The sequence below is a fragment of the Artibeus jamaicensis genome, unplaced genomic scaffold (assembly GCF_021234435.1).
Source record: "Artibeus jamaicensis isolate MK-2021 breed Jamaican fruit bat unplaced genomic scaffold, CSHL_Jam_final contig_233, whole genome shotgun sequence".
In the NCBI taxonomy this organism is placed as follows: Eukaryota; Metazoa; Chordata; class Mammalia; order Chiroptera; family Phyllostomidae; genus Artibeus; species Artibeus jamaicensis.
The window spans coordinates 69,567,051-69,582,948 of record NW_026521486.1 but is presented as its reverse complement, the minus strand read 5'-3'; the positions used below and the strand labels follow the sequence as shown (position 1 = coordinate 69,582,948).

General features: G+C 36.2%; 1 protein-coding gene across 6 annotated transcripts in view; it reads left to right on the top strand.

Moving 5' to 3' along the window:
* The window catches only part of KCNC2 (potassium voltage-gated channel subfamily C member 2), a 206,646-nt gene extending 194,771 nt beyond the window's left edge, over positions 1-11,875 (top strand). For 2 of the 6 annotated variants that reach the window (XM_037144710.2, XM_053661401.1), the window contains exons 3-6: positions 707-1,634; positions 3,712-3,876; positions 8,803-9,508; positions 10,556-10,600. In XM_037144710.2, coding sequence (XP_037000605.2) covers positions 707-1,634; positions 3,712-3,876; positions 8,803-8,939 — 1,230 coding nt within the window. In that variant the 3' untranslated portion in view covers positions 8,940-9,508; positions 10,556-10,600. Of the gene's footprint in view, positions 1-706; positions 1,635-3,711; positions 3,877-5,929; positions 5,986-8,802; positions 9,509-10,555 lie in introns of those variants that run through there. The other 4 variants (XM_053661404.1, XM_053661403.1, XM_053661402.1 and 1 more) reach the window with 4 other exon arrangements.
* The last annotated feature ends 4,023 nt before the right edge of the window (positions 11,876-15,898 follow it).

The following is a 15,898-nucleotide window of genomic DNA, read 5'->3' as shown; positions in this document are numbered from 1 at the left end:
GTGATGCTCTAACATTTAGAGTTCTTTTTCAGGAGAGGAAGAAATGGTCTTTTAGTTTGTTACTTAACTCTGTTTCCCCCTCTTCGGCCATGTTGCTTCTCTTCTTCCCTAGATTTGCTCTTTTGGAAAAGTCTCCTCCTTAAATTGATGTAATTTAGGTAGTAACATAACTCAGAGGTGCTTTTTTGTCACATTCATACTTGATGATAACTGCAGCATTTTATTCCTAGGTAGAAACCTACAGTTAAATTTGGGTGGCTCCCAAGTTTTTGTTAGTGTGGACTACATCTGCTTTATAGATGTAAAGCTCGATCTGCTACGTAAAGAGTTCTGGGACCATAAATAATATCTGGAATCATTGTCTACCTTTGTTATTCTTTTCAGTCCGTTGCTCTTTAAAATTCTTTAGTGGTGATTTTTATGCTGTCTTCACAGGTACATAAAATAGTTAAGAAACTTTTTCCCAACACAAATCAATTTTTTTACCTGTATAAGCTGAGAGTGGAACTTGAAATGCGTTGCATGCCTGACTCTAATTAATGTTACCTGTACGTCTCTTCTTTCCCTTGAGCAACATCCCAAGGGAAGTCTTCCCATTTGCCTTTATTGTTTTTCCTCTGCAGGGACTGATGCTCTTCAGTTTCGATCTAAGCATGTTATGGTTTAAATCGCTCTCTCTCTCATATTTCTTTCTCCCTCCCTACAGTTTATTGCTTTTGCTTCTTTGTTCTTCATACTGGTTTCAATCACAACGTTTTGCCTGGAGACCCACGAAGCTTTCAACATTGTTAAAAACAAGACAGAACCAGTCATCAATGGCACAAGTGTTGTTCTACAGTATGAAATTGAAACGGATCCCGCCTTGACATACGTCGAAGGAGTGTGCGTGGTGTGGTTTACTTTTGAGTTTTTAGTCCGTATTGTTTTTTCTCCCAATAAACTTGAATTCATCAAAAACCTCTTGAATATCATTGACTTTGTGGCCATCCTACCCTTCTACTTAGAGGTGGGACTCAGCGGGCTCTCGTCCAAAGCTGCTAAAGATGTCCTTGGCTTCCTCAGGGTGGTAAGATTTGTGCGGATCCTGAGAATCTTCAAGCTCACCCGCCACTTTGTAGGCCTGAGGGTGCTTGGGCACACTCTGCGAGCTAGTACTAATGAATTTTTGCTGCTGATAATCTTCCTGGCTCTGGGAGTTTTGATATTTGCTACTATGATCTACTATGCCGAAAGAGTAGGCGCTCAACCTAATGACCCTTCAGCTAGTGAGCATACACAGTTCAAAAACATTCCCATTGGGTTCTGGTGGGCTGTGGTGACCATGACCACACTGGGCTATGGGGATATGTACCCCCAAACATGGTCAGGAATGCTGGTGGGAGCCCTGTGTGCTCTGGCTGGAGTGCTGACAATAGCCATGCCAGTGCCTGTCATTGTCAACAACTTTGGAATGTACTACTCCTTGGCAATGGCAAAGCAGAAACTTCCACGAAAAAGAAAGAAGCACATCCCTCCTGCCCCTCAGGCAAGCTCACCAACTTTTTGCAAGACGGAATTAAATATGGCCTGCAATAGCACACAGGGTGACCCATGCCTGGGCAAAGACAATCGACTTCTGGAACGTAGCAGATCAGGTAAGGCACAATTCCACATGCATGCCATTAAGTACTTTATAGACAAGTATGTCCCTTAGGTAGAAGGCGATCATTCTCATTTTCTGCTAATGTTCATGAGTTTTCAGTTCTCCTGTTCACAAAACCTGTGTTTGTGTCAGGCTTACAGGTAGCGAGATTGTAGCTTTTCTAAATGAATTCTAAGTAGAAGTCTGTCTAGCTGGTCTGTAGAGTTTTCCTGCTTCAGTGGGAATGTCCTTTGCTGATGGTGCCAATATTTTCTTTTGCCTGTGTGTTGCATTTGTGCCAATGTTTCTTTGTTGCCCTGCACGATGTGATGGTATGATACTGGCCATTTTCCATCCTTCATCCTCAAAATGTTGATCCCCATATCATTTGGCTTGATGTGTTTGTCTCAGTTTTATCTCTGCCACATGGGGCCATGCATTTGCACCTTACACGTAAGAAACAGTTACTTAAGAAGAATGGATGTTTACATTTCAAAGGCCTAAACATCAAAGAGGTGATATGGAAGATAGCCCTTTTAATAACAAAGGTCTTCCCTAATAATATTCTGGAGAATTAATTACATTTCATTATTCTCAAATTAGGTAGTATATCAACATCATTTCTTTGGATTGGGCAAGGTGCTGTATAATAAACTCACCACTATTCTGGGGATAACTGATCTGCTTTTGGCTAATCAATGGCAATGTTGAATTTCTCTGTGGGATTTCATCTTTTATCCACTATGCACTGGGCTCTCATCCCTCCCATAACTGGATATCGGATGATTTACTGTCTGACATTAGCTGAATTCCTGCTCCTCTCCATTGCCATAGATAACCTGGAATAGATGGACTCGATTGACTGGCAATTGACCTTCAGTTTGCAGGAGTGATCATCAGTAGTTATCACCTCTAGTCTATTATGTCTGGTACTGGTAAAATAGTTTTAGGTTAAACAACTTAATTACCCTTTAGCACACTATAAAAATTTAAGATATATATATATATATATTCACTATAACTTGGTTACATGTATTTTTTTCTTATAGAAAAGTGATTTGTGATAATCCCACATGAATCATTTTGCATAATTTAGAAGTCATCAATTAAACAAAGCAAACAAGGAAACAAACAAACAAAAAAGGCAGGCGACATTTTCATAGGCTTTCTCCTTAGTTTACAAAAGTTTTTATGGAGTAAATAGGAAAACGTGGCTGGAGCTGAACTCCTTTTTAAATATTTTACTCACAGTCCTTATATTTAGTCAGTAGATTGCTCTGCAAATTCTGTCAATGTATATCGGAAACTGTTAGGCCAAGAGTGTCTTTAGGAAAGTTGACATTTAGTTGGTGGTGCTGGCCTCATCAGACTGTTCTCAGAGGACCTGCGCCTTGGGAAGGGCGTGGAGCAAGAGCACACCCTCTCGGCCCGGGGAGCATTGTTATAACAAGCTGGTACCAGGTGGATGGGTTGTGACTGTCTTTGGCAAGCATACGGAAGCAAACAGTTCTTTCAAGGGCATTTGGAGAACTTGACCTTGTTTTAGTATGTTCAAAACTATTTGCTCACTTCAAACTATAGAACCTGGATACAAAGTTTGTGAGCTTTGGGATTATTTTTATTATGATTTATGGGGAAGACTACTTCCAGAAAATAATAAAACTTTGTGTCTTAAACAGCTGCAAAGACAGATACTTACTTAGTTTTTTCTTAAATAGGCTCCACTTAAAATTAAAAAAAGATTCCTTTTCATAGTAACTAGATTGCATGTCAAAAACTGTAAGATATTTGTATTTTCCTTTATTATCACACTTACTTTGAATTCATATTAGTTTTGTGAAAGTAAATTTCTTATTAGATAGAATTGAAACTTCCCAAAGAACATTTTTATCTCTTTCAATACATTTCTGTTTTTTGGTCCATGTAAATTTTCATGGTGAGTGATGAAAATCTTTTTCTTATCCCGATGTGATTATTCTGTTTTGTATACCGAGTGACTGTACTATGGACATTCGGTGTAAACTCTTTGTACTGTCTGTCTCATTTCCTCATCCATCACTGTCTGTCATTGGGCCTGGTGCTGTGACCAGTGTTATCAGGTGATGACAGTTCGGGACGTGAGCCGTCATTGTCACCCCCAGAAAGGCTCCCCATCAGACGCTCTAGTACCAGAGACAAAAACAGAAGAGGGGAAACATGTTTCCTACTGACAACAGGTGATTACGCGTGTGCTTCTGATGGAGGGATCAGGAAAGGTAGGCATGCATTCGGTCAGATCCTCGCAGGTGACTTAGAGCTGAAGTGCTGCAAATATACGAAGTGATGTAAAATGCTTTTTCATTTTCTAGGAAAGACTGCACATAGTGCTCTTTTCCAATTCTCATCTCATCTTTTCTCATAAACATTAAAAATATGTGTAACAGTCTACTTGGCTGTCACATCTGAAAGTCATTTCCTCCCTTCCTCCCTCCCTCCCTCCCTCCCTCCCTCCCTCCCTCCCTCCCTCCCTCCCTCCCTCCCTCCCTTCCTTTGTTTCTTTCTGATTTTCTCTATACCTTTATGGGAAGAACTGTAATGGAGTATTTAAAAATTAATTCATCTAATTGTTGAGTAGCACTCTTCAAAAGTTATCTTTTCCCCCCACAACTAATGAAACTCACTAATGGCTCTATGCATATAATCGATAATTAATTGATGATTATAAAACAATAAGTTTTTTTCCAAAGAAAAGCACTAAGCAGGCTGTGATTAAGTCTGTCACCCAATGTTTGGGCATGTCTTTGCTCTGGTTTACATGAATGTTAGAAGGTTGAAAAGGTACAAGGTCCTTGGCCGTCTAGAACATGGTGCCTAATCGCTTGAAAGGCTACTTATGTATTTATAGAATGTGATTACCTAATTTCTCTTCAGGGTAATAATAATTTTAAATTTATTACTGTTTTCCTACCCACACAGAACTGTGCCTGGTGCATAGAAAATATGTTGAATGTATAATTTTGTTGGGCCAGCATCTTGGTTAAGAAATGTAATGTAATGCTGAAGCTTCTCTCCCCCACATAGTTCGGTTTTCCCAGACTGGGCCTTTGGACCATTTCCTGGGTGCTGCTTTTTGTCTTTGTTTTGCATAAACTTTACAGATACCAGGGCATTTGAGCCTCTTTTTCATCCTTAATAATTAGTTTTATTACATTTCCCATCCTTGTCAGAGTGACAATGTGCTCCTATTAAATCCTGCTTTGATAGGTCTAGTTGCTTTATTGACATGGTTATTTTCTTTGTTTATTGACAGAATGGAAAAAGATTTATAATAATTCTTATGCAATGGATTGAATTTAAATGAAAAGCCATTCCAAAACTATTCACATTCGTGCAACTGAATTTTAAAAATATTGTGCTCTTTGCTATTCATTGCAGTTTCTCCCTATTGAATGTTACCATTTTGAGCCTCTGATATTTATTTTGTGATGCCCTCTCTCTGAAATACCTCATTACCCTTGTCACACTTCTGTTTTATTTCTTTTGAGCATTTTACATCATCTTGTCTCCATGCCTTTGAGTCTCAGAAGACAAAGGACTCTTTTTTTGTCTCTTCAGTATGCAGTATTTTAAATCCTTCTTCATTCCAATTATTTCCATTCTCTGCATCTATTCTTTTTGCCAAAATGTATTTCAGTCATTTGAGTATGTTTGATTGCTATTTAACATATAAATATTGTTAAAACAATTTTTAAATATTTGATAAAGATAGTTAATATCCTACTATAGCACTTGAACAAGAAATATGTACATACATTAAATAATCATAATAATATAGAATAATACCTTATGTAGAACAATATTTTAAGATCATTATATATCTTAGCTCACTATATAGTATATATAATACATGTATATGAGTATATATGTATATATGTATTTGTATGTATTGTGTAGTTAAATTTATATACGTTTTTAACATATTCATGAAATGCAACATGCGATATTTATATTACATGCTTAAGACCTTGTTTTTTATGTAAGACTATTTTGAATATTAAACTGTCAAAGGAAATCACATATGAAACTTTGTAAATTATAAAGCACTATGTAAACATAAAATTTTCTTGTAAACTGGCAAAGTTTCATGAGCAAAGCAATTAATAAGATATTTAGTTTGTATGAAAAAGTTATGCATACAATCTTATTTCACAAATACAAATTTTCTTTATCAATGGGAAAAATTTTGAAAATTTATTTATGACATTTTATTCTTTGTCATTTGTCACCATAATCAACTTCTTTTTTCATTCTTGTTTAATTCTTTTGCAGCTTTGTGTTTTTCACCTAGGTCTGGTAACATTTCTGGCTAACTTCACTTAATCTCCTTAGTGTGTTGTCTTGTCATGTTTATCATTGTTTCCTTTTGTGTAAACTATAGATTTCCTTTTATGCAGATGTAGGTTTCTTCTATTACTCATACTCAGATGTTTATTTCCTATATGATCCCCCCTTTTTTCCACTTTTCAAATTAGTCTCTCTACTGATATGATTTTAGAGTTCTGAAAATTCTCTACCATCTAGATGAAAAAGTTATTGGATTCCCTTTGAATTGTTTTTCTATCAACAGATATGAATACAGTTGAGCATGCATTAAGACACCTTATAGATTCCCTAAAAGAGTAAACTCTCTGTACTTAGAACCCATGATTTTATTTATGCAGTAGCTTTTAGGAAATCCACATTATTGGAAACAAAAACATACCCATTATTAGTACATAGATAGGCAGTTTCAATATTGCCTCAAATAAACACTTGTTCTTTAGAACTATATAAAATGCACACCATGTATTTAGATATTAGTTCAAAGTAACATGTAAATATAACTTATTTTTTAAGTTATATTTTAATAGAAGTTTGGAAAATTTTTTCACAAATTTTCTAATCATAAATCGACCTGCAGAATAAGGAAAATATATTTATATGAATAACATAATTTTCCTAATAAAATACTTGTTATTAAATTAGAATGCAAGCCCTTTCAAATGAACAATGAAATTATAGTTATTAAAATAGGATTTATAAACAAAATAGATAATATTTATGTTAAAAACTTTTCAGAAAAATAATAGAACATTTAGAACTGCAGTCAAGATTTACATGTAACCAGTATGATTCATATAAAACTGTCAAACAGATTTTTACCATTTTGTAGGTCAGGGGGGAGCATGGAGATTGTGGAAGGTGTGCATTTTTATGAGGATGATTTATAGGTAGTAACGACCCCTTCCGGCCATGCATATTCACAAGTTTGCTTTTCATCAAACCCAATCAATGTTTATGATAAAGTTTACATTTTCAGGTGACACAGTCAAGTAGGATAAATTATTCTTTCAGAAATTTCCGAAGTTATATTTTCAATCACTTTACCAAAGAGAGGTAATCAGTAGCCCTCCAGGCACATGAAGGTCCCTATGTGAGCATAACTCACCTGGAATTCTTTTTTAATGATTTAAGGCATCCTCCCATTAACTACGCCATCCTTCACCAGAGGAGAGAGAGTAAAGTACATACCACCTTCCATGTTTTATAGCTTAGAATACTAACGAAATATATTGGCAGATAATTTTCTCATTAGCAGAATTTATTTCCTGGAGAACTTTACTATAGTTAATGGATGGCATAAATTTTCATCTACAAAATACCAAAGAAGACATCTAGTCTGCTGAAAATTTCTGTGTGTGTATGTGAGGAAGGGGTTCCTCTTCAGTCCAGCCTTACCCTGCAAGGGAGCTGTTACTGCAATGCATACCCATATCCAAATCTGTCCCGGGCCCTTGTAAATTGAACAATCACTAAATCATTTAAATCACCTCTCTGCCAGTGAAAGGGGGAGAGATAGCTATGGTTTCTTTCCCAGAAGTTTCATGAGAGTAAAAGAGTTAGAGAAGGAAGTAGCTGAGTGGAACATAAGGAAAAACACCAGGCCCACTTTCTTTCTAATAGAGTCATCAGGCACGCTGAGGCGGATCAGGGCCCAAGGAGTGTGCCATCCATCTGAGGAAGGCAAGATGCGCACTGGAATTGTGTCTATTTGCTCAGCCTTGGCTGTCCAACAGAAAATTTCGCTTTCCTGCTGTACCACACTTTTTCAACGGAGCTGTCAAAACATATCTTTCTTAGGCTGTATGACTGCTTTTCTAGTCCATAGTTGCCCTGTTTTCAGGACAGTTGTCCTCTAACTTGACACTAAGTGCTGCCTACCTCATTTAACTGCCTCTAATATTGTCTAATGAAAACTACTACAATATATGAATTCTTCCAAAGGTTTATTTGATAGGGTGTTTCTTTTATTTGTGTTTTATTTGTATTTATTTTTTTGGTGGGGTGTTTCTTGAGTAGTTAGGATGAACTACTGGATTAAAGCTTTTATTCTGTAAGTCCACGAATTTCATTAACAAAAGGTTAAATGCAAAATAATAAAAAAAGGTGAATTAAATTAAAATTGTTTTCAATTCCTGACAGAGAAGGCAGCTGAAAACATCATATAAATAAACTTAGAGTTTAACTCACTGAAATTATGACTCAATTTATATTTCATTCATTTTATTTTTTCTTTACATTTTTATTGAAAATATTAGATAAGGACATTCATTCTACATCATTTGGATAATGGCATCAAATGTCATTATTTAAGAATCATTCTTTTAACTCCATAAAGCTGGAAGATTAAATATGCTATGAAAAGAGTTATCCATTTAAAGTTAAGCATGCTTTAACAGCTTAGTAAATACTAAAACATAAAAAGAGGAGACATAATCCATTTTTTTCAGGAACATATTTTGAAATTTAGTAATATTAGCCAAGTGTATATCTTACTTAAGTTGCTTTGCCTAACTAATTCTAAAAGAGTTCTGGTATTGCATAGAGCAAAATTACATCAAAACAAAGAATAATCTGGGAAAGAATAGATTTTGAAAGTATTGCTGCTATAATTTGTGATAGGTGGTTTACTCTTTGGGAATGACAGCTACAGTGAAATTCAGTTTTTCTAGAGTTAAAAATTGGCTAAATATTGAATTCTTTGTAAACACATTTCATTTTGAGCTCAAAAATAGGACTTTTGATGATCTTGCATGGTATTGTTTTCCTGTGTCTATTTTCTGGTTGAATCCAACTTATGTCTGTGCCTTTTTTCATAAAAGGATATGAAAAATCCCGAAGCTTAAACAACATAGCGGGCTTGACAGGCAATGCTCTGAGGCTCTCTCCAGTAACATCACCCTACAACTCTCCTTGTCCTCTGAGGCGATCTCGATCTCCCATCCCATCTATCTTGTAAATCAAACTGCATCAGTCGGCTAAATTGTATTAATTCGAGTACAGTCTACTCCATCATGGGAACAATTACATGTAGAGTTACTCCAACCTCCATTAACACAGTACAAATCTGCATGACGTTTTCTGAAGTCAGGAATGCCATTTGGGTAGTTACTGAATCTTATCTTGGCTTTAAAGATTATCTAAAGTAGTGGTATTACTTCTCCATATTAATTGCCCTGATGTCCTTTCACAATAAAATGACAGATAGTATCAGATATTGGCCAGTACACTAATATGTAAACATATTTTCAGGGAGATATATTTAAAACAGTGTGCTTCCAAATGCTAACCACTTCATGGGACCATCATTTCTGTGACTTTCTACACCATTCTGAAGATGTCTGGGATCCTATCTTGCTTTCATACCACATGACTTCGGTCAGCTCATTTGCATGGACCATCTTGTCTCTGTCACCTGAAAGCAATGGCACAGAGTTCAGGGACCCTGGAGGGCTCGGGATACTTGCATCCAACTGTCCTACTGATATGAAACTGGTCGACTGTTCTGCATGTTGAATGGTGGGGCAGGTGGGCAAATTTTCTCTTTGACATTTTTTCCTTTATTGTTTGAAAGAAATATTTGTCTTAAACAGCTTAATTTTTTGATTGATTTACCTTTCTTCAGAATTGCTATATTGGAGTTCTGAATGTCTCTGGTTGTTTGCACACAGATAACTGCAAAGAGGTTGTCATTTCTGGTTACATGCAAGCCGAGGCCAGATCCCTGATTTAATGGCTTGGGGAAAGGCACAAAACCTGAGAGACAGGTCACTGCCAGCCAGGCTTGCGTTGTGGAAACAGGAATTGCTGCTTGATACTTGAGTCATTTTTTGAAAACCCCAGGATTTGTCATTTTCAGAGGCAGAGTGCCAAATATTTTCAAAAGCTCTCATGCCTTTTTTTAAAACCTCCTTCCTTTATTTTCATCTATTAATTTTTGTGCAAACATCAAAGAACATCATTGCTCACAGGAGGCTTTCTTGACCAGCCTTTCTTGATCAGATTTTCAGTCAATGTTTTATCAGGTGCTTTGTCCTGAATGTTGTTCTTTCTGTCTGTGTGTCTTAGCTCCCTGTCTTAACTGTATATGCCATTTGTCTCCATAAAGCACAGAAATGCCTGATAAGGTGTTCATGGTTTTAATACTGGGCCTTTTCCCATCCCCCTTGCCCTCCTTGCTACTTGGAACAGCTTCTCTGTTTTGTGTATGAATTAAGGATGCCCGATAGACTAAGTTAATCCATACTGTGAACCTTTCTGGTAAACAGAATTTAGGCAGCAGCAATGTCACCGTTACCTTTGGTTGCCTGCTGCGGTGTCAAATTCTACTACCTACCAACCAGCACTCATCTCTACACTCTAATCAAACTCTAGGGAGTCTTATTCAGTCCAAGTGGAAGAAATTCTGTTTACACATCCCCACCAATGCAATAGCAACAGTGTGTCTGGTGTATTGGATGTGTGAGGGAAGAAAAATGCCATAATATGTATTGAGGGATAAACCACATTTCTAAGTCATTCGGGATCATTGAGATTGTTGATTAACTTCTAATTCTCATGTTTATTTTTTGTTAGGAGGACAATTATCACTTTTAGTCTTGGCCACGTAACTTATATTACTCTAGATCCCTAAGTCCTAGAGCATGACCTGCATGTCAGAGATCTTGTACAGCAATGTATTTACCCAGACGTACCCATCTGATGTTTAGAGATTCAGTGATCCTCTTGATAACACCACACATAGAAAGCTATGACTATTCAGAGCTCTATGGTAAAGGAATTATAATACTCTACTGTCTGGTGCTGCTGTTATTGACTGCAGTGTTGTACAAAATTTATCATGGACTTTTGACTGCTGAAAAAGGGCCAGTGGAATTTAGCCATATCAAGGACTGTATTGGAAACAGACTTCTACTGCTGAATGTGCCCTGATGTGACCAGGATGCACTTGGAAGAAGTCCCCACGTCTTCAAGAAACATTTAAAGCTCGTAAAAGGATTGTGACTGGAACTCATTTGGTGCTCTCCGTATGAGTGGTTTGCCTGTGGACTGGCCGGTGTCCGTGAAACAATTGTAAATACCAACATGTGTGCACGGTCAATAATTTTGGCCATCTCACATCAAAGGAAGCCAAATTCATGATCCACATCTCCAAAGCTTCAAGTATGGCCCATACCTCTGTGAACTACCGCTGGTGGGCCTGCGGGAGATTGTGCTGGGAATCATACGGGCAGCGATTTTGGTGTAGTATCTATTGGTCTGTCTTAATTTCTCTTATTTCCCCTTTGTTGGTTGGATTCATGAACATTGTATCATTTTCTTATAAAGCGCTTATGGTATCAGCTTTTCATATTATGTTGTCAGATTTCCAGTGCCTATTTATTAAAACTGACCTAGTTTTAGTCACGTAGTTGTTTAGTTCTAGAAAATCACCATGACAAAAAAACACACCATTATTCATAGTTTGTCTTTTGTCATTGTTACCTCAATTATAAATATTATAGAAAAATTCTGGCAATGAGAGTATTTTTTTACTAAATGACCAAGGAACAATGTCAGTATATAGTAGAATATTAATCAAATTATATCCTAAATTGTATATTTTGCATAAAAGAGATATTCTTCGATGAATTACTTTTTGGTGAGTTTTGTGGCAAATGAAGCTTGTATTAGTCTTTAAAACTGTTGTGGTTGAAACTGTGTAAGTATTCTTCGTCTTGCTTAATCAGTATTTCTAGGCTCTATTAGTTCCCCTGGGATTCTGAATATAACATATAACCTAGTTATGAACCCCTGTATTGTGGACCTTTTGTGAAAAGTTCAAGGTGCATGCCCAACCTTGGTGATAACTGTGGAAATGTAACTCACTGAAATGGAGAATAAAAGACACCTGAGCTGGGGTAAGCTTGAATCCTATCTGATTAAATTATTCATTTTTTTTTCTGAGCTCCTCTCTTTACTATTTTTATGCTTCATGGCAGCAAACCAGACACTCACACATGAGAAATTGGATGGAAGAGTGTAGAAATATCTACATAGCTCTCACTCTCATTCAACTCCCAAGCATGTAGCCAGCGTTTTACTCTTCTAAGTATTTTGTCTGTCTAAATTTCCTTATACTTTGAAATGGCCAAATTATGAATTATTATGGTATTTGATATCTATACGGCATTTTATGAATTGTACTTTCCAACTTAATCATCACCGAAGTTCTGAAAGTCAATATTTTTATTGGTGATTGAGCCAAAGGTCAGAGAGGCAGAACTGTTCACATATACTTTTGCCATAGAGAATCTTCCCTGGCATAATTTCTCATAGTTTAAATATTTACTGAGCCTGTAGTGGTAAATGCCTTACCTCCCAAAGGTGGCCTCTGTCTCCCTTTTGGGGAACAGGCCTTTGTGTCAGCAGCAGACCTCACGTGGTGGCGTTCCACTTATATTGTGGGGTGAATGTGGACATTTTCCCTGTAACATTCTGTGAAACCATAGGGTGAGGGGAAGGGAAAATGATAGAGAGAAATCAGGTTGATGAAGGACACATTCTCCTGTTGTGAATCCACAGAATCTTTTCTATGTCTAAAAATGCTCAGTGTTGGTTTTTAAGGGACTGTTAGGAAACTGAGCTCAGAAAAGGGAATCCGTCTAAATATAATTACCGGTGATATGTTTTTATTGATGATGACAGAATGTAGGATTTACTGTAAAAATATGTATGGGGGGAAAGAATATGTCTTAATACATGATAATGTAATACTTTTAAATACATGAGAAATTAAGGAGTTATAAATGAAAACCAAAAATATTCATTTTATCTTTGAAATAAATCACAAGACAGACTAATGGCATAGCAATGGTGAACTTGTCTTAGAGACAATGACTATATAAAAATGCTGTATTACAAAGCAGCAACTCTAGAGAATGTATAACATGATTGAAGACAGTTAGAGCTAAATGGATCTTTAAAATATTAAAGTTCCTAGTGGTTTATAATGATTAAAATAAGTGGTTTAAATTTTTTCCTTATTTAAAAAAATTAACTTTTTTCCTTCCAATTTTCCTTGCCAAAATTTAATTCATTGTTGACATGCTTGATCATTATTAAAGTATGGGTGTATACTAATTTCTAACGTGGATTCGGTATTGTTAATATTGAGCATAAATTTTATAATTTCTTGTTCTTCTTAAACTAACTCTATTCTGAGGCCATGATATTTTTATTATTGTCTAAAATTATTTTATTAATATTACATAATTTTCTTTTGTATTTATTACACTATCATGTCAAAGTGTGGACCCTTGACTATGCATTTTAAACACTAAAATTTTTGAAGACTACGGTAGTCTCCTAGAATCCCAGGTAACCTAATATTCATTTTTTAAATAGACCTTATTTTTTAGAACAATTTCAGGTTCACTGCAAAATTGAGCAGAAAGTAGAGAGAGTTCCGATCCAACCCCCCAAAACCTCCCTATCAGCTCCCACACCAGAGTGATGCACATGTTACCCTCATGAACCGACACTGACACATCACTGTCACCCCAAGTTCTCAGTGTCCGTTAGGGGTCACTCTTGGTCTTGTGCACTCTATGGGTTTTGAGAACTGCATAAGGAAGGGCACCCAACCCTGTCGTATTGCACAGAATAGTTCCACTGCCATTGTCACTGCAGGTCCTCTGGGCTTCACGTATTCATCCTTTTTTTCAGCTATGGATCTTTTTACTCTCCTCACAGTTGTATTTTTTCCAGGATGTTACATAGTTGGAATCATACAGTATATCATTTTTTCAAATTGGCTTTTTTTCAGTTAGTAATGTGCATTGGAAATTTCCCCATGTCTTTTTATGGCTTGATTGCACATTTCTTTTTAGTGCTTAATAATATTCCATTGTCTGGATGCACCACCGTTTTCCCCGCCACCTACCGAAAGACAGTTGGCTGTTTCCAAGCTTTGATGAGCATGAATAAAGTTGGTTAAACGTCTGTGTGCAGAATTTGTGAGTATGATTGAGTTTCATAGTAATATCATGGGTTTTGGCAATGATCATTTATTAAAGGGCTGTGATTAAATTCAAAGTATAGAAATGACCATGAACTGAATCACTATAGATCTTATAAATCTCATGTTTTTATTTACTTTCTGGTTAGTTAGTCACTTACTAGCAGGCTAGTCAAGTATCTTTAGTAGCAAAGTCTTTTTTTTTCAATTTTGGAATCAAATTTTATGTACCATTGTTTGTAAAATAGTGTGTCTTATAAACCATGGAAGTTATATCTTTATTTTTCAGTGTATTTCTCATAATAAAAATAATGAGACAAAGGCATTCCATGTAACTTAAAAATCAAGTAATTTGTTTTGGGGAGGAAATAAAAATTCTACCTTTGTTAAATTTGGTAAACATTAACAATTTTTCCTATAAGCCAGGAAGCAATATTATCACACCAAAATAGTTTGGCACTAGTGAAAATGTTACATTTCTCTTAGGAGTAGTGGGGTGACACAAAACAGCTACAAACGATACCATATGTAAAGGATTCTTAATATAATTTAAATGTGGCAGTACCTGAGGCCTTTCCTTGATGAATGGCCTCAACAGGTTTTTTTTAATATCCTTTTTTAAAGATTTTATTTATTTATCTTATAGAGGGGAAGGGAAGGAGACAGGGAGAGAACATCAATGTATGGTTGCCTCTCGTGGGTCCCCTGCCGGCCACTGGCCCGCAACCCAGGCATGTGCCCTGATGGGGAATCAAACCAGAGACCCTTTGGTTTGAAGGCTGGCACTCAATTCACTGAGCCACACCAGCTAGGGCTCAACAGTTTTATTTATTTTCTTTTGAGATTCTTTAGCAAATATCTAAAATCTTATGTAAATCGCATTATTTCTTGATGGCAAAGAGAAAGCTACGGTAAAGACAAATCTGAAGACTATGGTTTCTGATCAAAAACAAAACAAAGCAAATGAAAACCAAACCTATGATTTTATTGCACAGGATTAAGCATGAAACCACTACCTAAGAAATGACTAGATATATTTTTTTCTATTGAGAGCTCACATTTTCAAGGCACTACTTTAAAGCTCTACATGCTGTTCTCTCCTGTGGCGGTAGCTGTTTCTTTTCCCCCTGGATGCTAGCGGGGTGTCTAAAAACTATGGGGACTCTGGCTGGCTGGCTGGTAGGAAGCTCCAGAATCTAAGAAAATAATGGTTAAAATGTGCACTCCTACATACAGCCGGATATACAGAAATAAAGAAATGGCATACAAGAAAAGGCTTAAGATAAAAAGCCTTGAAAAGTAAATATTGCCTGAAGCAAGATCATGTAGTGTGAAATAAACAAAATGACAAGTCAAAGTTAAAGAAACAGTTGTATAATTCTGCTTCCTAAAGCACGTTAAAATAAATTCTGCCCCAAGGACCAGACTTTCTTTTCACTGGAGACCTTGAAAGGTTTGTGTTGCATAAAATGGGCAGGAGATGAGACTGTCTGTCAGTTTCCACATTCCATAGCGAGGAATGATTTTATACAACTTTATCTTAGGTGTTTTTCAAAAAAATGTTTCTTCTTTTAGTTTCAACAAAGAAATATTCTTCCTTTATACAGGGTCCAGCAGAAGTAAGGTGTGCGTGAGTGTGGTTGGTAGGGTAATAATATGGGTGTAATAATTTTATAGTTTTAATTTGAACACTTCGCCTAAAATGTTTTATGCTGTACTTAAGTGTGAAACTGTTATGTTACTGAGTTGCATGCTTATGATTTTGTAATAAAAAGATTTTGTAATAAAAAAGTCATTATTTGTGCTGGAACTTTTGTTTATATTAATATCGTGGTTAAATACTTTCAGAATCAACTAATAACTGTCAAAATACAAAAATGTCACTGGTTTTCTTCTGTTCTGATTTGTAAAAAATGGAT